This window comes from Fonsecaea monophora, assembly GCF_001642475.1.
Source record: "Fonsecaea monophora strain CBS 269.37 chromosome Unknown Scaff125, whole genome shotgun sequence".
In the NCBI taxonomy this organism is placed as follows: domain Eukaryota; kingdom Fungi; phylum Ascomycota; class Eurotiomycetes; order Chaetothyriales; family Herpotrichiellaceae; genus Fonsecaea; species Fonsecaea monophora.
In genome coordinates this window covers 31,698-57,528 of record NW_019174056.1, presented here as the reverse complement: position 1 = coordinate 57,528, position 25,831 = coordinate 31,698, and the positions used below count along the sequence as shown (strand labels likewise).

The following is a 25,831-nucleotide window of genomic DNA, read 5'->3' as shown; positions in this document are numbered from 1 at the left end:
ACTACCAATGCGGTCGGATGCTTTGTGTCGGCGTGTGTGCTTCTTCGGTCTTTTACTCACGCCAACTTCCTGCATGAGTCTATTCGTGTCAGTGAATGGCAGAGAGTTGAATTCCGATAATGGAGTCTTGACTTGCGGCGAGGCCTCTTGACGACTCATGCATCCGAAGATCGGTAAGTGGCAAAAGTCATGGACCAGAGAGAACGCTCCCATGCCAAAGGAGTGCATGATTGATTGAGTGAACGGTCCTGACGCTCGGTGAGTTGATATTCGTCACCACTGGATTTTGACGCTGAATCATTGCCGTGACTGACCATGGTCTCTGTCGTCCTGGCTGGGGGCTCTGGAGGTGCGCACTGCCTGCATCAGGTCGGGCAAATGAATGAGTAACAAAGCGTGATCAGGGCTGGGCCGCGAGGTTCTCGACGCCATACGAGCGACGGGCAAACATCATGTCAAAGTCTTTTCGAGAAAGGTATGTCTGTGCTCTAGGACTGACTCCCCTCACCTGTATCTGGGAGAATAGGAGGGAGAGAGGATCTGACTGGGTATTTCTCGATAGCCATGCCCCGACATAGCAGACTTGGGTGTGGAGGTGGTCCAAGTCGACTATGCCGACCCAGAGCATTTGGCATCCAGTCTCAATGGAGTGCATACTGTGTTGTCGTTCGTCCTAGACAATGAAACTTGCAACGTGCAGAGACCCCTCGTCGACGCTTGCGTGAAAGCGGGGGTCAGGCGGTTCGCTCCCAGCGAGTGGGCGTGGTGAGTGAGGTTCCATCCCAGAGACGGCTTCCCTTTCATACCACAGGAGTGTCAGACTGACTCATTTCCCTTCAGGGCCCCTGATGGAAACCCCGTGTTCCGCTATAAAGAGAACATGCGCAAATATCTCGAGGAGATCAACACTCCCGTGCAGAAACTCGAGTACACCCTCTTCCAGCCCGGCTGGTTCATGAACTACCTGACGTATCCACGGAGCTCGTGCAGATATTTCCACCAGACCTGTGTATGGATCGACCTGAATGCATGCCAGGCCCTGGCAGTGCGGGATGCGGATCCCTGGATCGCTCTCACTACAGTCCAGGACACGGCTCGCGTCACTGCACTGGCGCTCGACGATCCCGTCGCGTGGCCGGTGGCCGGTCATATTGTGGGAAGCAGGATAAAGCTGCGGAACTTGATTAAGCTGGCAGAGAGAGTGCGAGGTAAGCTTCACCTACCACCTTCACCTTTGTAACTCTCGGTGCACATCGTCGCGGGATCACATCGTCCATAGTTTTGGGACAGGAACTAATGCCAGCATCAGGGCATCCATTCGACGTGCATGAGGTTGACATTGCTGATATTGAAAATGGCAAACTGAAGTCTTCATGGCTCCCACCAACCACCCACCCCACGGCTGGAAGCTCCAGTGACTTTGCAGAGGCGATGGCGTGTTTGTGGTTGTCGTCTGCCGTCCACGGAGCCATGGACGGATCGCCCATCTGGAACGAGCGATTGCCAAATTTGCAGCTCACTGACGTGGAATCATTTCTCTCTGAATGGTACAAGGACGTATGAGTTTCCGTTGGTTAGTTGGTTGGGAACTTGGATCCTGACTGGATAAGTTACCATGATGTCCATCACAAGGCTATATCACATGGACTGATAGTAAGAATCTGTGGTATTTACACCCGAGCAAGCCCAGCCTCATGATGGCCAATCTTTGAGGTCTTGGTGCGACCTCTTTCCGCTCATACAAAAGCTTCTTCCAAGCAATCATGAACGATATGTCTGCGATACATTAGTACACCAGCCACAATGTCGATTGCCCAGTCGGGAAGACAGGCTGCCCAGACGTTATGCAGGTGTTATACGGCGGAATTGTGAAAAACATCATATGATTCGGAATGTTTGGTTCGTCGTGATTCGTTGTGGTCTGATATCGTATGAAAGAAATGCCGGACAGCCACCTATAAGGGTATTCCGAGATCTACCACAGATTCATTGAGCAATTACTCGCAAACACCCCATCTTTGAAGCCCGGACTAATACCTGCTGCTTTGTCGAAGAGATTCGAAGGATTCGGTTGCAGATACTTGAACGATAAGGAGATACCGCATCCGCAATCCAGATAAGCAGGTGTGAGAGCTTCGCAGATTGTGAGTGGCGGGCCATCTCAGTATCATGGCGACCTTCAACCTTCAAGGGAAGTTCTTCGCAGTCACAGGGGCCGCCTCTGGAATCGGCCGCGCCGTCGCATGCAAGCTTTACGAATCCGGGGCGTCGTTGTCCCTGTGCGACGTCGAAACCAAGGGATTGGCCGAAGTCAAGGACTTTCTACAGCAGAAATGGCCGTCGCATCGGGGCATCATCTTGACCGAGGTGGTCGACGTGGCGGATTCCAAAAAGGTCGAGGGCTGGATCGAGTCGGCGGTTAAGTCGGTCGGCCCACTTGACGGGGCAGCCAACCTGGCCGGCATTGCTACCAACAAATCCTTCCCCAATGGCATTACTGACGTGACCGATGAGGATTGGGGTCGCATGATCGGTGTGAACCTCACAGGACTGTTCTACTGCTTGCGGGCGCAGCTCCGCGATGGCAGGATGAAGAACGGGTCAAGCATCGTGAATGCTGGCAGCGCCATGTCGAAACTCGGAAACCCCGCAGACGGTGGCTATGCGGCGTCAAAGCATGGCGTCCTAGGTCTCACCAAGTCACTGGCCAAGGAGCTGGGCGGCCGGGAGATCAGAGTGAATTGCATTTGTCCGTAAGTATCTGCATTTCAATCACCTGATATCAAGCACAAGCGAGTTCTAAAACGCACGCACAGAGGACCAATAGATACACCGATTCTGAGGACAGCGTTGGACAGGCTGGGACTTACTTCTTTGCCTGGCCCGGCGATCAGAAGGGTGGGGCAGGCCGATGAGGTGGCAGCACTCGTCGCGTTCTTGTTGAGTGAAGATAGCAAGTATATCTCCGGGACGGATTTGTCCATCGATGGCGCTTGGTGTTGCTAGAACTGGGTGCGGCTCAGTAGACTGGAAGTGCATTTCAATGCTCACTTCCTGTGCTAAAGTGAAGATCAATCTTACCGAGTCGTGCTTGTAATTCCGGTCTTGCCCCCGGTCCATGTTCGGATGAATTGAAGCGGCATTGACCCCCGGAACTGGAGCCAAGAGTACTTCTTATCCCTTTTAAATGACTGCATGATCCTTCGGTAGAGCGTTACCATCCGAGTGATCTATATAAGTGTGTGGCAGTGTCCTGTACCGAAGAGCACAATGTCCTCGGCAAGACCTGACTTCGAATCCCTCCCCTTGGGCAAGAACGATCCCCCATTCTCGGCCTGGGGTCTCTATGGCCCAGACGACGAATTGGGCACATTGAATCTGCTGGACGACAAGACTGTACTGGAGGCAACAAGAGAAGCCCGCACCGGCAAAAGAATCGGGCTTGATCTACCTCTGGACTTCTCGGCTCGTCCGTCTCATGATAGAGAGCCGTTGAAGCATACCGTGCAGCGCAAGTATCCACGGCTCGTGCACGACGATGTCCTCCTCTTCAACACTCAAGTCGGGACGCAATGGGACGGGTTTCGCCATTACGGGTACCAAGCACAGAAGGTATTTTATAACAATGTCAAGTTGGAAGAGATTTCTGGTCCAGGTCACCCAGAGAAGACAGGTCGAGACTCCTGGTATCAGGGACCGCCTGTGACAAACAAACTGGGAATCAATAAGTGGTGTAAACAGGGGATCGTGGGAAGAGGTGTACTGCTCGACTACTTGCGCTGGTCAGAGCAGAATGGACGTCATTATGAGCTGCTGGGAGACCACGCGATCGACGTGGATGATTTGACGGCGTGCGCGGAAGCCCAAGGAGTGCAATTCCGACAAGGAGATATTCTGCTCGTGAGAGTTGGGTGGAAGGTAGGGTATTCTAGGCTGAGCGAGGACGAAAAGATCACTTTCAGTTACGCGACTCCCACGGTGCTTGTCGGACTGGCAACCTCCATCAAGACACTGCGTTGGCTTTGGAAACATGGATTCAGCGCGTGTGCCTCGGACGCACCGGGGCTGGAGAGGTGGCCTGCTCTGGAGGGGGAGGGTGAGGTAGGCGGAGTAGGTAAATTGAGGCTGCACGAAGTTCTGCTCAACGGATGGGGACTGCCAATCGGTGAGCTTGCCAGATGGCATTCGATCATCCAGGCAGGAAAATGTCGCTAACTCTTCTCTAGGCGAAATGCTGGATCTAGAGCGTTTGGCGGAGGAATGTGCCCGAGAGGGGAAATGGACTTTTTTGTTCTCCAGCATGCCTCTGAATGTTCCTGGAGGGATTGCCAGCCCTTGCAACGCAGTCGCTATCCTCTAGGAACGGCACAGATATCCGTGACATGATCAAGGAGATGCGTACGAGGTACTTGGAAATGTCTTGGCATATTCTTCGTACGACAAGGCCGTGTCTTGGCACTAGTCACGTGGCTATCTAGCGAAGCCCTATCGTCGGAATTTGGCCGGAATTTCAGCCTGCGCCGAGTTTCCAGTTACAAGACTCCTTGTCGTTTCTAAAGTTTCAGTTCGGAATTGACTCTCGGTCCCACCCCAGTCTCACACGTTGTCGACGGTTTGTTAGGATGAACTAGATCGAGTGCCTTCCCATCTTCCTCGAGAGCTGAAGGGGGTGGAAAGGGCATTTCCTACGGCCTGGCCGAAATCAATGTTGGTATCAGAATGGGGGACATTGTGTGCAACATATGTCTCCAGGTATATTCTTCGCTGTCATCACTGTGCGCTGACGGTGTCGCGGGAACGAAGTTTTCTTGCCACTAGAGGCTCGGCATACCCCGTATACCACGCCACCACCATCAGCACCAATTCCGCCACCAGGATCCCCGCGTCTCCACGTGGAGCGACGAGGGCTGCCCGAACTCCCACTCCCCGTCCAATGTGCACCGCAAGTCGACATGCGGGGAGATACCCTCGGCGGAAAGCTTGGTTATAGGCGATTCGTCAGAGATGAAGTGCGCACCTCGATTCTTGCTGCCTCCCGCATCTCGTGGAAAAAATAATGAATAGTCTCCCTGATATCACATCTCCGCGTCACTCTGGACATACCGTTGTTATGAATATGCGTACCTCTCGCTACAATCCGGGCCAGAGCAGGTCCAAAAGGTCTCCCTATGTGGCACGAGCATGGTTAGTGGTCACGGCTCAAATGAACAGCGCCAGTGTGCTAGAAGCTGCTAACACGACGCGGTAGCCAACAGTGTAAAAGACGAAAGGTGAAAGTATGCATGGTCTGCTCCTAGCTGAGGTCAGCGTTCCCTACTGACTGACATTCTCAGTGTTCCGGACAGCAACCGGAGGCATGCCGACCTTGCCTTGAGTCAAACGCAGTCTGTGTCTACAGTAGCGACCCGAGGAAGAGGCGACGACCTACGGGTAGCGTGACTGCCGCAGAACCTCTGTGAGTACTTCGGTGCCCGGAATAAACATGTCCAGGCTTTCACAGCTGACCGTCCCTACCTAGGGTGCCCCGTGCAGTAGGAAGAGCAGGTTCAGCCACTACTCCTTCAGGGGAAACTGTCCATATACCAAGTGGGGCCAAGAACATCTCACCCAGGACGTCTTCCCAAACACAAACTGTTTGTGCACAGCAAGAGTCTTCTTGCCAGGCAGATGGCTCAAGAAACTCACCCGACACGTGTGTTGTTCTGTCGTCGACCCACACTAGAGACGTGGTTCTCGATAAAACCCATGCGACGACAACAGTGACGCCGCCGCCTGAGCCCGGGGTTGAGCCAGCAGTTGAGCCAGATGATGTGCGACGCCTTGAAACTGAAGGCTATGAATCGACCCTCGAGGGACCTTCGCCAGCAGGTTTTCTCAGACAGTATCCGCAGACCACGCTCACTCTCGGCGGTGCACCCGGTTTTGATGAAAGGGTCTCCAACAAAGACCCTCAGCCTGCACCCTCATCCCGGGAGTGTTGTCGTCAACACCTTCAGCTGTGGCCGCCAGGCAACGATCATGAAGAGATGTTACGTGTCCGACGCGTCCTGGAACGCTACTTTGAACACCTCAATCCATATTGTAAGGTCTTTTTCTGCCTCTAGCTAAGCAGTGGTGGGTGATGGTTTGTTAACGACAGCGTACAGACTTTTGTCTTATCGAGGTTCAGTTTTTCGCCCAGTTCGATGAATACCAGCGTATTCGAAACGGCGATGACGTGTCCGACGATACCCTCCAATTCGTCGCCCTTGTCTGGTCTATCCTCGCGCATATGCATGCCTTGGAAGACAATGATAAGAAATCCGCCTTACACCCGGGTTGGGACGACTACCTTCACGCGACACACTTGCTGGGCCATACTATGGAGTTGGGCCATGGAGATCTGGCCACTATCCAGTGCCTCATCCTTCATGCGTGCTACCTCCTCACTGCCAGTGTTTCACAGCATAAAGCCGCATATAGTGTGCTCGCACAAGCCGTCCGGCTTAGCTACCAAATAGGCCTTCACAATCAACCGAGTTGGCGCATGTGCAGCCCCTTCGAGACACATACTCGACAGCGTGTCTTCTGGACAGTCTACAACGTCGACAGGACCATCGCTCAGATCTGCCTGGTGCCGTACCTTTTCCGAGACTCTGAAATCAACGTCGACTTGCCCTTGCGGGTCGACGACAAACTACTTGGGACCAGTGAAGAGTTACCCGAGGAGTCACCGTCGTGCTCCCTCGCCTCTTACCTACATGAAGTTGTCAGGTACTCGCGGTTGGCCTCGGAGATATGGGACAAGTTCACCGGCGCCAGATCCTCTAATCCCCGTCTCGACGAGTTTATCGCGATCATGGACGCGCGCATTCTTCACTTTCGTAGCGGGCTGCCAGCTTTTCTCCAGCTGGAGCCTGGCACGGTGGCCTTCCAAGCGGGCCTATCCCCCCGTGCATGCATCATCTGGCAAGCGTTGATGCTTCGGCTGGTCTGTTTATCCGCCCCCGTTTTCTCTGACTCAGAGTGTCGCTGACTCGTCGTGATTTAGCTCACCAACAACCTTCGACTATTGCTCCGCACCAAATGGGGATCAGGAGCTGTGCCGGTGCCCGGGCACCAAGAGACCTGTGTCTCCATTTGCAGCGAGAATGTTGACCTCTTGCACGAAGTCTACCACCTTGTCCCTCACGAGCGCTTTCACAAGTCAATCTTTGTGACGTATCTCGCTGGGGCGATCAAGACGCTAGCCACGGTAGTGCTGTCAGACAAAGAGCTACTCGAACTACGACGAAGAGCAGCCCCGGCGTTTCAGAAGGCCATGGAATTGCTAAGGCAGATTCTACCCCGGGTTGCGACTGCTCGCGAGGTTATGAAGAAGCTCGAACAGGTTGTCAAAGCAAGCGAAGAGCTCTTGACACGCGAGAGATCGATCCTGCTGACGCCACCAACGGATACATGGCCAGAGCAGGGTGAAGAGATGGATTTGGAGACCTTGCCTGAGCCGGGGGCCTTGTCTCCGGGATTGTTCTTACTGGATGATCTGGACTTCAGAGCGATGATGCAGGGTTTCTGGATCCCTGGCGCGGAGACTCCGTCCTGGGGACCTTAACCACCGTCTAGGCCGCGCAAGCAAGAGATCAGGTGTGAACAAACCCCTCGAATCGGAGACAGCGGCAATTTGTTTCGAGTGGATCTCCTGTCGATAAACTTGCACTCCGTACCACCTTCCTCAAAATTGGGAAGGATGCCCTAGAAACTGGGCAAGTAAGAATACGAGCATCCCCAATCGCCCGAGGGTCCTTGGTCCGTTAGGCTCTAGAGGCGAGACCAATAGCCGCTCCCACGGGTCTTCGGCCTCCAATAATTTGCCGTGCTGCCCGTTTTGCCATTTCGCCTCTGTGGATGGCAAAGTGTCGAGCCAGTCGACTCCCAAATTCCGAAATCCCGAACTGCAAGCTGGGCCTAATGGGTGTCTTCCAATTGCAAGATCCGAGTACGTTTCTACTTGCCTCGTGGCTAGAGATGGAGCTACGGCACAGCTCGCTTTGGCCTTTTGACCCTAGCGGCAGTCCAGGCTCCTTTCGAGGCGTTGCTGATTTGCATCTCCTCTACTGATAGACCCAGGTATAGACAACCCGATGAAGAGAATTGTGAATGGGAAGCCTCGATATCTGCTGGACAACCGCGTTCATGACCACGAGACCAATACGAACCAGCTAGACATGGAGCAAGAATAGCTAGCTAGCTAACTAGGTGTATGACCTGCCTGGTACACAGGGACCCATGCCGCCAAAGACTATTATTCAAGACTCCGAGAAAGAAGCAGTTACAGGGTGCCTCTAGCCCTCCCGGTCCGCTTCTCTTGGAACCCTCGTGGGCCCTGTTAGGGTCTTTCTTGGGCTCCCTTTGCTTAACACCCGGGCGTGCTAGGCTCGCTTCTTACTTGTTTCGCGGTTTGTTCTCGTGCGGGGTCCCCGCCATGCGACCTTTGCCACGGTGGGTTCCCCAGGCCCGAAATGGGTTTTGTAGACTCCCCAAGGTCCTTTATCCATCATGAACGGAACGAACGCTCTGCTCACCATCACCACCACCGTCACCTACGGATCCAAGTATACACTGCTTAAGCTGCAGCGTCCACAACCAACCTCACAACTGCGCTCTCCCGCTCTAAACCCAGCCGCACAAGACTCAAGGAATCTTTCAGAAGCCTGGCAGTCGGTGGCGTTCCACTCACCAAACCATGGCTAGCCAACCTACGCTATCTCAGAATGATGGAAACTCCGGAACAGCTTACAACTCCTGGAAGTCCAAGCTGACCGAGGATCAGCTGAAAAGAAAGCGTCTACAGGATCGCCAGTCGCGACGGGAAACTCGCAGCAAAGTAAAAGACACGGTGGCGACGCTGGAGGAGCGCCTTCGCCTGATGGCAACACCTGATCGCCTCATCATGTCCCTCATTGAGAGCAACGCCGAATTCCAAGCCCAGCGGGATTGCCTCCAGGGCATTTTGGACACATGCATGGGGGCATTTGGATTCGATAAGGCAGAAGGGCGCGATATCCTCACCAGACAGATGCAACGGCAGAAACAGCCCAAGGACGAAGCCACGGGACGAGCTGCCATGGTTTCGGCCTTGCCCTCGCCGTCTGCCAGCTCACCTGATAGCATGCACTGGCAGCGCAGCCCTGCCGACGTCGAGATCGACTCCCGCATGCGCATTCACATCACGCCCTCGCCTTTCTTCGGCATCGGCCGGGTCATGCAGCTCGAATCCCAGAATATGACCATCTCCGATCAAGAGATCCTCGCCGCCATCCCCAAGTGGCGCGACTCATTTGAGAGCAAGTCCTCGTCACACCCGAACTCAGTCATGGGTCTCGCGTGCGAGCTCATCCACTCGGATCTCCCGCCGAGCCAGATTCGCGACCAGGAGACGCTCGAAAGGCTTGTGCGTCTGCCAGACTTCTTCTACCTGATGATCGCGGAGTTGTTGGGTCTCTCCGTCGAAGAGGTGAGGCCTCCAGGCGCCACCACTCGTCACTGTCTCCTCGATGTTATCGGAAGCAAGCGCAGGCAGATGATCGCTCTCGCTGTTGAGTCGACGCGGGCTTGGAGATATAACTCGCCTGCCGAACGGGTGCTCATGTTTTGGGGGGTCTACCGGACTCTATGCGTAAGTCTCTTGTTCCTTCGCTGTGGATGGTTGGTGGTTTCCAAGATTCCGTCTTCGTCCCCCCCCCCCCTTCACTTCGCATGCTGTCGCCTATGATGCTTTCATGTATTGACAGAGCTCTCATTGTCTTTTAGCTTTTGGTATTTCCCACGCCGCAGAACCTGGCACGTTGTCCGCCTTGGTATCGGCCTGTGCCTTCGCAATTTGTGCACCCCCATCCGAGCTGGGTTGACTTTATCCCCTGGCCGTTTATGCGAGATCGCATGATCCACATCTACCGAGACTACCGCGATGCCGACCTGCTCTCGACCATGCTCGCATCCCTCAAACTCAACCCCAAATGGAACGCGAACCTCACCTCGCTCCTCGGCCCCAACGACGACCACACCGACCTGATCCTGGACCCGGAGTTTCAAGCCGAGATCGACTCCGTCGCCAACATCATGGTTAAACCCAAATTCGTCCATATCTACCCCGAGTTCGCCACATATCTGAACGTCGCCGAGGGCCACGCCTCGGAGAGCTCCCCAGCACTGTGGGCCGACGACGGCACGACGACTTTGGCGCCGCAACAGGACGCCGAAAATGTCGACTTGTACCAGTGGATCGACCCGTTCTCGGTGCCTTCAGCCTTGGGACGCGCGATCCAGAGCTTAGGTAATAGTCCCAACGCACAGTCTCAGCAGCAGCAGACTTGGTCGCAGCCTCAACAGGAGCAATGGCAGCCGGAACCCCAGCAGCAGCAGCAGACGTGGACACAGACTCAGACGCAGACGTGGCAGCAACTTCAGCCGCAAACTCAGCATTAATTACAAGCCTTTTTATTCCCACGTTTTGTCTCTCTTGCTCGTTTTCAGGACACAACCAAGCGGAAGACGAAGGTGGGAAGAGAGAGAGACGGAGATGTCTATGCACGAACAGAATCTAGATAGGAAATGCCACAGTAGGTGTTGGGAGTCTGGCAAGGCTGGCTGGCGCACTCTCTGGGCGGATAATTTTCGATTGTGGACATCTATATATTGGTTTACAGAACCCAATCTGCCGAGATATATCATTGTACTTTGTCTCAATCCGTCAAACACTTGCAAGTATTCAAGTCTCAAGAGACATATAGCAGGTCTTCGTCTCGGTCCAGTCCTCCACGCAGGTCTTGCCGAGCTCCTTGCCCGACCCGCTCTGCTTCCACCCATTAAATGGCATGTCTTGGGTCTGAAACGGGCTCGCGACGTTCAAACCGACATTGCCTGCCTCGAACCTTTTGGCCGCCCTCAGTGCTCGGGCCAGATCCCTCGTGAACACGCTCGCATAGAGGCCATACTCCGAGTCGTTGGCCCGGCGGAACACATCGTCCTCATCCGTGAAGGTGCTGATGCAGAGCACCGAACCGAAGATTTCTTCGCGCATCATCGGGCTATGTTCGTCCGGCTCGAAGATGATGGTCGGCTCGATAAAGAAGCCGCGCGTGCCTTCACGCTTGCCGCCGAGGAGGATTTCGCACTGCGAGCTCTGTGCCGCCGAAATGTACTTCATGATATGGTCGAACTGCTTCTGGTCCGGGTGCGGACCGTGCTTGGTCGTCGTGTCGAGCGGGTGGCTTCCAGGCGTGGCGTTCGTCCCGAGCTGACGGGTCTTGTCTACGACCAGGTCGCAGAACTGCTGCGCCACAGCGCGGTGCACGTATACCCTCTGACAAGATGTGCACGCCTGGCCGGAATTGAACGTGGTGGTCCTTGCGGCGGCCTCTGCCGCGCGCACGACGTTCGCGTCGTCAAAGACCACCATGGGGCTTTTCCCGCCCAGCTCCAGCGTCACTTCCTTCAAGTTGGACCGCGTCGCTGCAAGCTTGACGGCGCGTCCGGCTGCGACAGACCCAGTAAAGGAGATCTTGCGCACGTCCATGTGCGCGGCAAGCGCGGCGCCGCAGGGTTCGCCGAACCCGCTGAGGATGTTGACCACGCCGGCAGGGAACCCTGCCTCGCGGACCAGTTTCGCGAAGTGCAGCGATGTGAGTGGAGCTTTCTCCGACGTCTTGACTACCAGCGTGTTGCCAGCCCCGACGCACGGGGCCACCTTGAAGGTCAACATCGTGATGGGTGCGTTCCACGGCGTGATGGCCGCGCACACGCCGTACGGTTGGCGCAGGGTGATATTGATAAAGCCCTCGGTCACCAGGGAGGACTCGCCTCGCACATTGGGGACAAGACCCGCGACGTACCGGCAGTACCTAGCAGCGCCAAACCCCTCGCCTGTGTACGTGTCGTCAGCAGCCAGGGGCCCGTTGTTCGGTCTTGTCGGAGACATACTTACCATAAGAACTCACAGGTCGGCCCATACTCATGGCCTCCAGGCGAGCTAGGATATGATTGTCCCTCTCTAGGAGATCCGCCAGTTTGAGGAGGAATGTCGCGCGGTCCAGGCCTGCACGGGAGGACCAAGGCCCCAGTGCGCGCCGGGCAGCCTCGACGGCGCGGTCAACATCGTCTTTATCGGCCTCGGAGACCCAGACGGTCGCTTGGTTGGTGGCAGGGTCGACCAGTCGAAAGGCCTTGCCGGCTTTGGGGAGCACAAATTCGTTGTCGATGAAGAGGCGCGTCTCTATGGCATTTCGTCCTGAATCGCCGTTCTTGATGTAATTTTGGTCGCCCATCTTTTCTCTGTCCTTTGGCCCTACTTCTTAATCACTCGAATCTGGTACTTCTAAGCATCGAGGTGTTCTCGATGTTGACGGCGGGGCTGTATGTACGCCGAGAATATCTCCTCACTTGCCGCCTCAACTCAAGCAAGATATATGAGGCGGCTCTTTGCCCTTTCGTGTGTTACCGGTAAATCATACGCCCCGCCCCCATCGTCACGGAGTTACTCGTCCAGAGGACACGAAGACGACGGGCTGCTGTGTGCCCTGGGGTCCCGAGTTTCCCGGAAAGAAGATATTTCCGGGAGGAATTCGGTCGCCCATCCAGGTGACAGTCGAGCTGCACGCCTTTCTAGACGTGAAGCCTTGTCCTCCAATCAAAAACGTCTCTTCGGTGCGATTTGCGATGTCTGTCCTACGGGCTACAGGCTGAAGGATTCACCACGAGGGAGCATTCCAGGATTCTATGGAGGAGCCTTCCCGTGTCCTGGAATGGGTTGTAGAATATGGATCGACGATGGCGTGGAGGCTTGGGTATCGACGCTTAGCTCGGCACGTATGGTATCGAGGAGTATCTCCCCAGAGGTAGATGATGGGCTGCTCGAGATCTTCTTCCACGTCAAGGCTCCGGACTAATGCCGGTTTCTGGGTGAATAGTCCCTTGTCGGGCCGGTCAGATCATAGTGTCTAGCATATCTCCTTGTCCTACAGGACACATCAGGAGTCGTATATTAGTAAACTTCCAAATCACAGCGGCATCTCTAGACAACGCAGGAGAGTGTTAAGCAGTCGGGGAGTGGATGTCCTCAGATAGAAGCATCGGCAGCCTCTGGCTTACTCAGCACCTTCCGCATTGGGAATCGACAGCCTGACGCAACATCTCCTGCAGTTCCAGCTTCAAAGACAATGAGGGATTGAATACGTGTATTCTCCGCCTATATTGCGATATATTCACTGAAACTATGACGCGATGTCGGGCAATGAACGAATGCCTATGCCAGAAAAGGCCGGATGGAGAAAGGTGCTCACCGGTGACCGAGCCAATGAGGCTGGGAGCTGAGATCTGAGATATGTACATTGGCACAACCAGAAGCATTCAACGTGTGCTCTTCCGGGTAAAAAAGTTATGCAGACGAGCGATCACTATATATCTCGACTACTCTTATGGGTGTGGCAGAGACATCGTATGCAGCGATTGCGCCAGCCAAATTCCGGACAAGAGGCCACCACAGCGTTAATTCCGTGGGTGCTACAAGTCGACAAGCATTACTCAATGCGAACAAGGATGCACAAAAGGCATAGTATAATATCAGCTTTCCCCAGACCCCGTACTGCCCTGTCCTCGAGTCCATAGCCCCTGCTCCATCGCATTATCTCGTTCAAATCCATTCGTCCCTTTCTCTCCCTGATATACTCCTGCGCCCTGCGGTGGCGTACCAGCAGCGGCGATGGAGCCGGAAGTATCGAGCGACGAGAAGATCATGGCTTCACAGCCACAACACGATGAAATTAGATCTGCCAACCACGATCAGAGCCACGAAGGTGTCCAGAAGGTGGACTCGACGGGATTCGTCACGGATCTCGACCATCTCCCCAAGAACTACTACTACAGCAAGTTCTTCATCGGCACCTACGCTGCTGCTGCTGTGGCCCTGCTTTCGGGCGTCAGCGCATTCGCCTACGCGGCTCCGTTGCTTGGTGAGATCAACGCCGACATTGGACCCGATCCGAACTATATCTGGATATCGTACGTCTACAACACTGCCACGGCCGTCACGTTCCCCATCGTCGGGAGGCTATCGGACATTTTTGGACGACGGTACTATTTCATTGGAGGCGCGGTGCTGGCTACCATAGGCAGCATCGTCTGTGCGAGGGCGCAGAGCATACCCACGCTGATCGGCGGCAATGTGTTCCTCGGGGTGGCCACGTCGACTCAGCTATCGTATCACTTTGTCATGGGCGAGCTGGTGCCGATGAGATACCGCTACTTCGCCACTGGAAGTCTCTACCTGATCACCTACACGGGCTCTGGCTTTGGTCCCATCATCGCCCTCAAGTTGACCGAGGTCAACCCTTCCGTGGGCTGGCGCTCCGTCTACTATCTCCTGCTCGGGTACAACGTGCTGGCCCTGATCCTGTGGACGCTGTTCTACTATCCGCCCAGCTTCAAGATCAAGCACGGCACGGACAAGAAGATGCACTGGATCAAGAACTTTGACTACGTCGGCTCGTTCCTCCTCACCTCTGGGTTTGTGGTCTTTCTCTTCGGCATCTCCGTGGGCGGCACTCAATTCGCGTGGAAGTCGGCGCCCACGATCCTGATGATCATCCTGGGATTCCTGACCATGTGTGCATTCCTTGCTTGGGAGCGCTTCGCCAACCTCAAGGAGCCTCTGGCGCCCCTGCACATCTTCACCGTGCCGTGGCTCTCGGTCGCTGTGACCCTGGGCTTGGCCGCGTCGTGCTACTACCCAGCCGCCATCATTTGGCCGCAGCAGACTGCCGTCCTCTACGCCAACGGCGACCGCACCAAGGCGGCCTTGCTGGCTTGCCTGCCTGGACTAGGTAGCATCAGCGGCGAGGTGATTGGCGGTCCAATCGTGGGGAGGCTGCCTAAGCACAAAGTACAAACCATTGTTGCATTCTTCATCGGTGCTCTCCTGACAGCATGTACGTGGAACCCCTCAAAGCCCCCCTTTTTCTCACAGGTGTTCGTACTTGATAATAGCAGATTTGCTAACTCTCTGTGAACAGGCTGTGCCGTCATCACCGTGAACAACATGGCAGTGATTGCGTCGTTCGTCTTCCTCTCCAACTTCTTCATGGGTTGGGTCGAGATCATCAGCCTGCTCAACTCCACCATCGTGATCGACGACCAGCAAGAGATCGGCGCCGCAGGGGGTCTAGCCGCCGCCATCCGTACGGGAATATCGGCTATTGCCACGGTCGTGTACGGCACCGTCTTGACGAACGGGCTGACGACCAAAGTCCCCGCGACCGTCTCGGCGGCCGTGCTCAACGACGGTCTCCCCGCGTCGAGCGTAGCTTCGTTCCTACGGGCCCTCCAGGCCGGCACACCGGACGCATTCTCACAAGTTCCGGGTGTGACGGACGCCATCATCGCAACCGGTGTGCAAGCATACAAGGTCGCCAGCGTCAATTCCTACCGCCCAGTCTATCTGGTCAGCATTGCCTTTGGGGTCATTGGGTTGTTTTGCTCCTTCTTCACCCCGAATGTCGACAAGACGCTGAACGACAAAGTCGCCGCCGTGCTTCATAGCGAAGGTGGGGAGAAGGTCACAAGTGCTTCCGGCGAGGTCATGTCTGAGGAGAAGACGCCAGCTTATGAAGTATAAGCCCTTGCCCCTCCTCTTGTGGGAGGTGTCGCATTGATAGTCGGAGGGAATGGTGTTAGATAGAGTGTGGATTGCTGTAGGAGGCAGTAAATTTGAACCTTGTATGATCACCTCTGCTGTACTCCATATACCTTGTTCTATGTCTCGCGTCACTTTTGTGTGTCTAAGCGATATTGTGAGATCGAGGACATAGCACAAAGGCGAAGCAGGGACCAGGGACTAATGATCCGCGCAACATGTGTCCCTCATAGTCGAGGGGGTTCGTAACCAATCTCGAGGGTGGCCACGCCCTTTACTCTGCCACTGCTGCACAACATTGTCTGTGGGGAGGACTTGCAGCCTGCCCATGGTATTTCTCCATTACAGTATAGGACGGACCAGACCAAAGGCAAGACGGGTCCAGACGGACATGGCACCTGGATGATTCGATTATCTATTTTGTACCCTATGGCACATTCGTCCGCACAAACCGGCCCTCATCAATCTACTAGACGAATTGACTCCAGACCTCCCATTTCAAAACTTCTCCGACGTCTCCACGAGAACTGCCCCCCCGCGGCTAAGGTCGAGGAACTTTGCCGAATCGGCTTCCGCGCGCTCCTTGTTCCCCGGCCGAGTGATGACCTCGGCGAACTTGTCCGCCGCAGCCTGGTCGCGGAACACCAGCGTCGTGATGGCGTCGAAGTCGACCGAGGCCACTCCGGGCGCGGGAGGAGCGTCGCCCTGCTTGACGACGTAGTGCCGCTTGTACAGGAGGGGCAGCTCGGCTTTGTCGCCAACCAGTTCGCGGACGAGCGGGGCGTGGCTCGTTTCGTAGTGGTGCTTGAATTGTTCCGCCGTGAGGTGCGGGGCCTTGTAGAGCACGTAGACTTGCGTGATGGTCATTGTTTTTTTTTTCTGTCTGTCTGTCTCTGGATTTCTCTCGCTTCGGGCAACAGGGCTCAAGAGTTCGAGGGGTGCAGGTCGATTGGTCGATTCGGACGGGCGATCGGAGGGAGATTACTGAGGCGGCCGACGACGGGGTTCAATGCAATGCAATGCGCGTTCAACTTTCTGAAATGTCAACAACGGCGCACTCGGGTGTAAACCCGTTTATACACGTGTACGTCCGTGTTCCGAGGGACGCTGCGTACGACTGGAATGTCTACCTCGGTAGGGGGAGAGTCGAGGGACCGTCCCAACACCCCTTCGTTTCCGGGACAGAAACTCTTTCCGTGGACTGGCCTCGGAAGTTGAAGTCGCAATCGCAGTCGCAGAAGCATGCAGATCCACCATGGAAAAAAAAAAGGTAGAGGTACAGATACAGACAGAACAAGGCAATGATGTAGTCTCGCATAGCACGGAAAATCTCCAGTATCTGATGGTATAGCTAAGGTGTTTGATCCTTTGATTTCGCCAATGCCAAGTTCCGCCAATATCAGATTCTCCCTCGCTGCAAGAATGTAACCGGAATATCCACGTATTTAGCTCGCAGGTACTCCACGACGTTCTTTCCCAAGGTATCAAAGCCGGAAGAGGAATTGTATCCCCGGTCCAAGTGGTCTCGCAGCAGGAAATGCACCGCTCGAAGGGCTGGTATCTCAAAGCGGTCGATTGGCTTCCCGACGTAGTCCTCCCCCAGTAGTTCCTTGACCTTGTCAATGGTCAAGAATGATCTCAGCCACTCCCACTCGTCGTCGTGCCGGACAAACAACCCAACATTGGCATCGGACGACTTGTCGCCAGATCGACCGAGAACCCTGTAGCCGAGGGGACAGTTTTCGGTGGCCCCGAATGTATCTAGAGGAACCGGGTGAGGAGTGTCGTAAGACTTTTGTTGCGTGGGATACACCCGAGTCAATTGCGGCGGAGGAATCGTGACTGATGATCCATCTGCGAGGTGAACTTGATGATGAACCTTTTCTTGTGGTAGGAGGGACACCCAGTACTCGAAATAGGGCTTCGGAAGGCTAGTCCTCACGTCCGTGTGTGGAGTTCCTCCAGGGTAGCTCTGGAGAATGTTAGATTTGCACCACGTCCCGAACATGTTCATGACATCCTTGTCTCTTGATTGGGCAAAAATGCGATAGTCCACTGTTGCTTCATTTTGGTTTCGAGGGTTTATGGCGGGTCGACCGGCGAGGTTGAAGGACAGACAATGAAACTTGGGAAGATTTTCCCCCATCATGTGCCTAGTCTGTCTTTCGACCACGGCCGCCTTTTCGTCCACGTCGAGCCCGGTGAGGTAGTAATGGAACTGCGCTCGATACCCTCCTCGCGCAGTGATCCCGACCTTCGTAGTCGGCGGAGGCGGGAGACCTTCGACACCAGTGACTCGAACGCGATTCGGTCCTATCTGTTGCATCTGGACACCTTCCAGGTTGGCGACCACATCCGAGTTGAAGTATAGCGGGCCCTGGATTTCGTACAGGAGCTGCGTAACTGCGGTGTCAACAGTGACCTTGCCGTCATGTCCTGGTTCCATGCCCAGCTCAAATTCGCCATTGGACTCGATCCAAGCTATCGGGAAGGACAAGTCGACATCTTTGGTACCAAACTCCTTGAAACCTGCATAGCAGCCACCTGTCACGTACGTGCTACATTCCGTGAGATGACCAGCCACCAAAGCGCCTGCCAGCTCTTGTATATGGGTCTCCCTTTGCCAGTTGAACCACCACATACAAGCACCCACCAGAGCCGAGGCGTCCGCTATACGACCGCAGATGACGATGGCAGCACCGGATTCGAAGGCTTTGGCGACACCGACGCCACCCAGATAGCATTGAGCACACAGAGGATCAAATGGCCAATCTTGGATGTCTTTCCCTGTAGGCAAGCCAGGGAATCTTTCACCCTTGGCCCAGAGGTCCAAAGTCACATCGGAAACATCATCTCCGTCGACCCACGCAACGTCGAGCTTGAGGCCCTTTGCACTGACCAAGCTCTTCACCGCCTCGGCCAGTCCGCGGGGGTTACTACCGCCCGAATTGCAGGCGAGACGGATTCCATTGGCCGCGAGGTTCTCGAGGGCAGGCTCGAGCTGCTCCAAGAAATAAGGGTCGTACCCTCCTCTGCTCCTGCTGAGGAAGCCCAACTCTGAGGTACTATCCCCGTTCACTTCAGACACTGTACCGACCTGGCCATCCAACTTTGCCTTCTTCTTCTTCAGCTCGGCGACTTCAACTCCACGCATGGTCATGTTGGCTTCGGACATCCAGTCGCCGACAATGACATCGATCTCAGGAAGCTTGGAGAGGTCTGTCAGACCTCGGAATCGATCTAGGGCACCTACAAATTCATGTTTAGCATACTGAGTTCCTGCAGATAATCACGAGATTTGCTCACCCCCTGAGGCTCCTGCAACCGCGATGGGTCGGGAACTGTCCTTTTGTTTCAGCATCTTGAGCAGTCGGGTATTGAAATCTTCAGAGGCGTGGTGTGCGTGGAGTTCCTAGCTTCGTAGGTATTGTCCTTTGGTTGTTATAGCACAAGGACGACTGAACGGAACTGCATGCGATGATCGGACTGCGATGGACTTGATCTCGTTTTGAGGGACATTATCGGTGTTTTGGGCCCGATGGGACCCCTCTGGACTCGCTGCCCTAGAGAGCATGCTCCAGTGACTTTGATCCTTCACATCCGCATAGCACACTCGCAGATTTTCGGAATTAAGATTGTGTACTTGTCAGATTTTCTCAGTCTGTCACTTCCGAGATTCCGTACACGGTAAGGGTTTGGATGTGCTTGATAGATTCTCGTTCACTGGCGGTACTCTCCTAACTGAGGCGAAGGGTCATGTCTATCCATGAACGGAAATTCAGGAGCCAATGAAGCTGTACGTATCGAGACTCGGCGATACATTGGTCACCGTGCAGCACAAGACGGCACAAGCGTGGGCTTCAAATAGTAACTCGCCATCGAGTCATAGGATAGGAGAAGTCCCCTTCGCTAAATCAAATCATAATATGGTCATGCTGAAAGGGGGGAGCTGTTGCGAAATTGAGACTCATGTAGGTAGAGTAGTAGTTGTAGAATTGTCCTGACGGCCTACTGACCAAACATAACAAACATAACAAACATAGCAAACAAACTAAGCTCGGCCGGGCTGCCCCGAGGTTGAGGTCAGCCGCAAGGGGAAGGGGGCTCATGCTTTCCACCTTCTCCTTAAGTGGCACGTCATTTTCAACTCTGTTTACTCAAGATCGCGGTCATAGCGGCCATTTGAAGGTCGCCTTTGCTTATAGCCACAGACTAAGTTTTACCACCCTCGTGCCACCCTCGACTGCAGGCAGTGGGCCGCATCCCAGTGCGCACCAACAGCAATCCCTTCAAGATAACTGTGACTTGATGCTGTCCTCAGAAATGCTTCGCGGCGACAAGACGAGACTCAACCACTTTACCAAGTCATCCATAGTTCTCCCGCGCCCTGGGATAGCGATCAAATCACTGTGATAAGCATGCGGCATCCCAGCATAGATATCGATTCCGACTTCCACGCCTGCCCTCTGCAATCGTTCCGCGTAGGCGAGGCCTTCATCGCGCAGAGGGTCGGCACCACAGACCTGAATATAAGTTGGAGGCTGAGTGGACAGGTTTTCGGCCAGGAGAGGCGACACCCTTGAGTCTTTCCCATCCGCTGCGTCATATATGTCCCAGAAGCCTTTGAGCTGCTCGGGCGACAGAAAAGGCGAGGTTGCATTGTTGATTGACTCCAACTCTGTGTTGAAGGCGTGGCTGGCATGTGCCAGCTGCTTGTAGTGACAGGTGGCGGGCGAAAAGAGAACCTGCGCTGCGATGTGGCGAGCCAAGCGGTTTCTGCACGCCCACTGTGTTACTGCTGCTGATAGATTCCCCCCAGCACTGAATCCGGCCATGACAAGTTTCTGCTGAGGCGATTTTACCAGTCCCGATTGAGTGCAAATCCAATGAAGAGCGTCACAGCACTCATTCAACGCTACTGGGAAGGGATTCTCTGGGGCGAGATGGTACCCGATCGTGACGACAACCATGCCTAGCCTCCTCACAAGGGCACGTACCGCGAAGGAATCCGAGTAGGCGCCACCCAAGGTCCATCCACCTCCGTGAATCATGAAGGCAATGTGACCTGGGAGCTCCTGTGGCGAGGTACTTGGCTCGTATATCCTGATTGGAACTTCCAATCCTACTGATGGTGCTGAAATGCTGAGTTCCCTCCATTTGATCCCCTCGCTGTCTCGGTCCCAAAGCGCTGATTCTGCATTTGCAACAGCTTCGCGTACTTCTTCAAGAGGAAGAGCTGCAAGTGGATTTCCCTCGGTCTGTCCTTTGAGGAAATTTTCAAACTCGGCTGAGAATTGTGAATATTGCTGGTTTTTCAGAGGCATAATGGCACTATGTCCTGTACACTTTGCAAAGTTTGGAGGATGAGGGAGGGAGAGAAGCTCTTTGAGTTGACCAAGCAAGGAAGGGAGAGTTTATGATCAGCCAGTACGATGAAATGAGCGAGCTGCTGCTTGTGCCGCCATCATCGTATTGAAGCACCGCCTCCGCGAAACTTCCGCCATCCCTCCTCGGAATTTCAGTGGGCCTTACTATGTTAGCATCGATTGCTCAACATGGAAGTATTCCGCGGGTGCTCGTGAGGCTTGTACGCTCAGTCACCGAGTGAGAAAAAACCAGTCAGCATTGATATACATGAGAAAATGTTCTATATCGGCCCCAGTTCACGAACTGTCTTTGACCAATTGAAGCCAACACATCACGAGCATGCTGTTACCTGGACTTAATGCCGCTGACTGTTTGGAAATAACTGCCATTTCTACACTGGCAACGTCCCGGTTCATCCGGAGCGTGTGAACGTGAAGCCGCCGTCAACCAAGATATTGACGCCGGTGACCTGGCTGCTTTCCGCACTCAACAGGAAGCTGATCACATTCGCCTGCTCCTCGGGCCTTGCCATGGTTTTCAATGCAATCGGCTGCACAAGCACGTTACCCGGCTGTTCGTGAGTATCAGTCCCCCTAAACTGCTCGGGTACGTTCCTCAACATCATGGGAGTGACGGTGCCTCCTGGAGAGATGGAGTTGCAACGAACTCCCTGAGGCCCATAGAAGAAGGCGCCGTTCTGCGTGATAGTGACCACCGCGGCCTTGGTCTGAGCATAGGCGCCAAACCCCATACCTACGACTGCCGTCGTAGAGGCCACGTTGACGATTGCACCGCGCTGGGGTTGAATGCTTTGTGGTGAAGGTGGCGAGAATTCAACAGCGCGACGCTCCTGAGTTATCATTTGCTCAGCCTCTAGCTTCTGGCAGAGCCATACACCCCGTTGATTGATGGAGTACGTCCTGCAGTCACGAATGAGAATGGATTTGACTTCGGGGCTGCCATGATTTGTGAGCCGTGCACATACCTGTCGACCATCTCTGCGGTAATGCTGTGCTCTTCAAACTGTGTGTTCTCACAGATGCCGGCCACATTGGCGGCATAGTCCAGGCGGCCGAACTTCTTCACCACAGTCGCAATCATGTTCCGAATGTCTGCCTCCTTTGAAACATCTGTGTGGAGGTAAACAGCCTCTACCTTGAAGGCGGACTTGATTTCTTGAGCCAGCTTCTCTCCCAGCTCATCTTGCACATCAGCTATCAAGACATTAATGCCGCGGGAGGCGAGTTTCCTGCTGACAGCGGCTCCTATGCCTGACGCACCGCCGGTCACCAGCGCGCTGAAACCAGTTTCTCCTGACATGGTCGACTGTGACTATCCACCACAACTTGAGCGACAACTCGTGATCTCTGGGGACAGCAACTCATCATATGTGTGCACAATCTCACCAGTGAACGACTGGATACCGCGAGTCATCCGCCGCCGTTCCCATTGATTCCGACTCCAACGGGACCATCAACCGTCGGGGTCCACGACGAAAGGAGGGGGCCTCGACGAAAGGAGGATTACCGGAATTAACTACGGGTATGATCTGCAACGATGCAACAGCTATACCGGCGACATGAACATGGACATGGAAGCGGATATTGCTTCTGATGGAAGAAAATCACCCGTGGCCGTGGAAAGGGGTGTTTCTTTCCTTCGCGATCGCTGGAGAGAGGTGGCTTGCTGCAAAGCGTTCGGCACGCCTTTTTTCCCACGCGTGATCGTGACAGGGTACAATGGACTTTCTCTTCTAGTACGGATCTCTTGACTCGGACGGAAAGGGTCTGGGGACTCTATCCCGGCTCCAATACCATTGGTCTGTCTATTCTGCTGCTATATTGGCGCCACCGTTAGCGGGAACGCAATTGCCGTTGATCCAACGCGACTCTTCGGAAGCCAAAAATGCTACGACCTCAGCGACGTCGTCGGGGTTGCCGAATCGCTTCTCCACATTCTGTTGCTGATTCGCCTGCTCGAGGGTCTCCTTGGGAATGCGTTTCAGTATGTCCTCGTGAACTGTGAACCCAGGAGTGACGGCGTTGATTGTGCATCCGTACTTGGACGCAAACTCCATCGCGAAGGAGCGTGTGAGAGACTCCAGAGCAGCTTTCGACGCCCCATACACTACATAGGGTTCGAGCGAGGCCTTCTTGGCGGCGATGGAGCTGATATTGATGATTCTGCCCCCTTTCTCCGGAAGATGTTCCAGCACCGCTCGCATCAGGAACATCTGTGCCCGAACATTGCCGTGGAAGACGTCGTCAAAGTTTTTGATAGTAACGTCCTTGACCGGCAGATTATCATTTAACCCCGTCAGGGCTGCGTTGTTGACCAGGACATCAATCGTACGCGTGTTGAATCCGCGGAGGACACTGTCCAGAACCGACTGTGCGAAATTGGGGTCTTTCAGTTCGCCCTGAATGGCCAATGCCTCGGATCCATGACTCCTGATCTCCGCGGCCACCTCTTCGGCCTGTGAAGGGTTGCAGTTGTATGTAAAGGCCACCTTGTCAACGAAATATGGTCAGCGGTGGTGCCATATGTGCAGCATCATATTGCAGGACTTGCCCCCTTTGCGCCTCTTGATGCTAGCTTTTTGGCAACGGCATACCCAATGCCCCTGGTGCCGCCTGTCACGATAACGTATTTCCCTGTCAACGAGAGTGCCATGGGTAGTATCAGTTTGTGCGATGACTTGTGATTCCTCCTAACAACCTATGTGACCCCATTACGGGGCCGTATTATTGTCCATTTAATGACTGCAACGACGGGGGAAGCGGTCACGTCTTTGCTTCGGCCGGCAGTCTGGCTGTCCTACGTGGCGAGTCAATTCCGGTTCTGGCCTCCCCAGAATCGAGCCGGGAAAGTTCCATCCGAGCCTCTCTTCCTCGTCGCTCTGTACGACAATGAGAAAGATTATTTCGATGGTGCCTATGTGATGGTAATTGGGTGGAGGTTTATGGGAATTGCCCCTCAGCTGTTTCTGGAGAATCGAAAACAGAGTCTCGCGTCCAGCTGAAACCCCTCTAGGTGGGTGGTGAGAGAAAGAACCTTTTCTGCAGCAGAGCCAATGATGAAGTTGTGTCCGTTCTGCCAGGACTTGCCTCCCCTTCCCCCCAACCGACGGAGTGTCTCGTTATCATGCTAACTGGTCTGCGTATTGTCGAAAACGACGCCTACTTTGCGTGTAATCTTACCAGTCGCCAAAGCATCCACTAGCTCGGGAAGAGCGTCGAGCGGCGACAAGTCTACATCCGGGATGATTGAATGTGCCTGGACCAGCTGCATCATCTCCTTCAGCTCCAGCGGAGTGCCGCTTTGGGTTCCTTGCAGCCGCAGATTCTTCTTCACAAACTGCAAAATAGTAATGCTTACGTCCGTGTGCGGCACTCCCACCGCCACTATTGTCCTGTGTGTGTGTGGCGTTAGCTCTGCCGATTTGTGGTTAACGCGAGAGGAGTGTCTCCTACCCATTGAATCCAGTGTAGTTGATAGCAGCCTGATATGCCGCAGGCACGCCGGCTGCAACAATGGCCCCGTCCAGCCCCGCGGACTTGTCGAATCGAGCGAGGGCTTCGGAGACGGCATTTGCGTCCGAAATATCGACCGTAGCGTCTATACCGTATCCATGCGCAGCTTCCCTGGCTTCAGTCGAGATGTCAAAGCCCAGGACCTGATACCCCAAGGCTTTGGCAAAGCGGACGGCGAACACGCCCACTCCACCGAGCCCAAACACTCCAATTACACCCGCCCGGAGCGGCATGAGTTGCTTTAGGGCACGGAACGCTGTGATTCCTGCGCAAAACAGTGGAGAGAGTCTGTTGGACATCGTTCCACGGTTAGTTGACGGTAAAAGAAAAAAAAAACACGACGTCGGGGCGAGATATCCTACCGCTCAAGAGGCAGCCCGTCAGGGATCTTGACAGCAAATAAAGCCTTGACCCGCGCATATTCGGCAAAGAAACCGTTTGTGTCAAAGCCTTGGTTGATCTTTCCGGATTCACAAAACTGTTGTTGTCCAGCTGGGTCGGGTCAGTTCCAACATCGTGCCGCGGGGGGGCTACAATGGGCGTTGCTCGTGCACGTCCAGGGGAAGTTATAATTTACCTAGACACTGAGTGCACGCCTCACACGTGGTCAAACAGTTCAAGAAGCCGACTCGATCTCCGACTTTGAACCCATTGACAGAATTGCCGACTGACGGACCAAAGGGTTTGCATTGGTAAGCCCGGTACATGGATGCCTTCTCAGAGAGCCGTGGAGTGAAAACAAAATCTCTCACCTTGGACAATAGGGCCGACAGCTTCGTGGCCTCCAACGCGTCCTGCCGGTGGGCCGAGGTACCCTCTGTAGACAATAAGATCCGAGCCACACAGGCTCGCACTGGCTACCTTGACAAGGATTTCGTCGTTCCCTATCGAAGGCACATCGATCTCAGTCACCACCACTGGCTTCCCAACCTAAACAAAATGCGGTTAGCTTGGAAAAGTGCTCTGAAGAAGGCATTCCGGTTACAGGCACATGCCTCCTGGAAGACCGCCGCCCTCATCTTGCGAGGTGTATCTGAGTTGGACATGGTTCTTGCTGTATGCAATCTTTGTCAATGGTGAAATGTTGAACGACTGGCTCCGTCCAGTGCTATTGATAGAGTTGAAGCAACTTCTTCTTGTACCATCAAGACGGACGGATCCATCGCGCGAGGAAATGGGCTGCTCTCTTATGATCTCTAAAACGACTCGTGAAGCGAAGGTGAAAAGCGGAAACCTGCCATCCCACCAAGATCCTTATTTCCGAGGA

The 25,831-nt window shown here is 54.5% G+C and overlaps 11 protein-coding genes across 11 annotated transcripts; 5 read left to right on the top strand and 6 right to left on the bottom strand.

Annotated features, from left to right (window-relative positions):
- Positions 1–315: 315 nt before the first annotated feature.
- Positions 316–1,563, top strand: AYO21_10619 (hypothetical protein; the record flags this gene model as incomplete). Its single annotated transcript, XM_022660532.1, has 5 exons — positions 316–349; positions 405–475; positions 563–765; positions 841–1,208; positions 1,310–1,563. The coding sequence occupies 5 exons, from the start codon at positions 316–318 to the stop codon at positions 1,561–1,563; spliced, it is 930 nt and encodes a 309-aa protein (XP_022507173.1).
- Positions 1,564–2,169: 606 nt separating this feature from the next.
- AYO21_10618 (hypothetical protein) lies at positions 2,170–2,757 on the top strand (the record flags this gene model as incomplete). The annotated part of the gene is made up of 1 exon (XM_022660531.1): positions 2,170–2,757. The coding sequence occupies one exon, from the start codon at positions 2,170–2,172 to the stop codon at positions 2,755–2,757; it is 588 nt and encodes a 195-aa protein (XP_022507172.1).
- Positions 2,758–3,270: 513 nt separating this feature from the next.
- AYO21_10617 (hypothetical protein) lies at positions 3,271–7,591 on the top strand (the record flags this gene model as incomplete). The annotated part of the gene is made up of 4 exons (XM_022660530.1): positions 3,271–4,101; positions 5,646–6,081; positions 6,147–6,970; positions 7,031–7,591. The coding sequence occupies 4 exons, from the start codon at positions 3,271–3,273 to the stop codon at positions 7,589–7,591; spliced, it is 2,652 nt and encodes an 883-aa protein (XP_022507171.1).
- Positions 7,592–8,722: 1,131 nt separating this feature from the next.
- On the top strand, positions 8,723–10,464 carry AYO21_10616 (hypothetical protein; the record flags this gene model as incomplete). Its single annotated transcript, XM_022660529.1, has 2 exons — positions 8,723–9,655; positions 9,790–10,464. 2 exons carry the CDS (start codon positions 8,723–8,725, stop codon positions 10,462–10,464), a joined length of 1,608 nt encoding a protein of 535 aa, XP_022507170.1.
- Positions 10,465–10,747: 283 nt separating this feature from the next.
- AYO21_10615 (hypothetical protein) lies at positions 10,748–12,302 on the bottom strand (the record flags this gene model as incomplete). The annotated part of the gene is made up of 2 exons (XM_022660528.1): positions 10,748–11,901; positions 11,963–12,302. The coding sequence occupies 2 exons, from the start codon at positions 12,300–12,302 to the stop codon at positions 10,748–10,750; spliced, it is 1,494 nt and encodes a 497-aa protein (XP_022507169.1).
- A 1,433-nt stretch (positions 12,303–13,735) lies between these two features.
- On the top strand, positions 13,736–15,646 carry AYO21_10614 (hypothetical protein; the record flags this gene model as incomplete). Its single annotated transcript, XM_022660527.1, has 2 exons — positions 13,736–14,960; positions 15,045–15,646. 2 exons carry the CDS (start codon positions 13,736–13,738, stop codon positions 15,644–15,646), a joined length of 1,827 nt encoding a protein of 608 aa, XP_022507168.1.
- Positions 15,647–16,162: 516 nt separating this feature from the next.
- Positions 16,163–16,531, bottom strand: AYO21_10613 (hypothetical protein; the record flags this gene model as incomplete). Its single annotated transcript, XM_022660526.1, has 1 exon — positions 16,163–16,531. The coding sequence occupies one exon, from the start codon at positions 16,529–16,531 to the stop codon at positions 16,163–16,165; it is 369 nt and encodes a 122-aa protein (XP_022507167.1).
- A 532-nt stretch (positions 16,532–17,063) lies between these two features.
- Positions 17,064–19,025, bottom strand: AYO21_10612 (hypothetical protein; the record flags this gene model as incomplete). Its single annotated transcript, XM_022660525.1, has 2 exons — positions 17,064–18,913; positions 18,971–19,025. The coding sequence occupies 2 exons, from the start codon at positions 19,023–19,025 to the stop codon at positions 17,064–17,066; spliced, it is 1,905 nt and encodes a 634-aa protein (XP_022507166.1).
- Positions 19,026–19,953: 928 nt separating this feature from the next.
- On the bottom strand, positions 19,954–20,988 carry AYO21_10611 (hypothetical protein; the record flags this gene model as incomplete). The annotated part of the gene is made up of 1 exon (XM_022660524.1): positions 19,954–20,988. The coding sequence occupies one exon, from the start codon at positions 20,986–20,988 to the stop codon at positions 19,954–19,956; it is 1,035 nt and encodes a 344-aa protein (XP_022507165.1).
- A 455-nt stretch (positions 20,989–21,443) lies between these two features.
- On the bottom strand, positions 21,444–22,351 carry AYO21_10610 (hypothetical protein; the record flags this gene model as incomplete). Its single annotated transcript, XM_022660523.1, has 2 exons — positions 21,444–21,951; positions 22,017–22,351. The coding sequence occupies 2 exons, from the start codon at positions 22,349–22,351 to the stop codon at positions 21,444–21,446; spliced, it is 843 nt and encodes a 280-aa protein (XP_022507164.1).
- A 505-nt stretch (positions 22,352–22,856) lies between these two features.
- AYO21_10609 (hypothetical protein) lies at positions 22,857–25,610 on the bottom strand (the record flags this gene model as incomplete). The annotated part of the gene is made up of 6 exons (XM_022660522.1): positions 22,857–23,507; positions 24,215–24,443; positions 24,505–24,852; positions 24,927–25,056; positions 25,317–25,494; positions 25,572–25,610. 6 exons carry the CDS (start codon positions 25,608–25,610, stop codon positions 22,857–22,859), a joined length of 1,575 nt encoding a protein of 524 aa, XP_022507163.1.
- Positions 25,611–25,831: the final 221 nt, after the last annotated feature.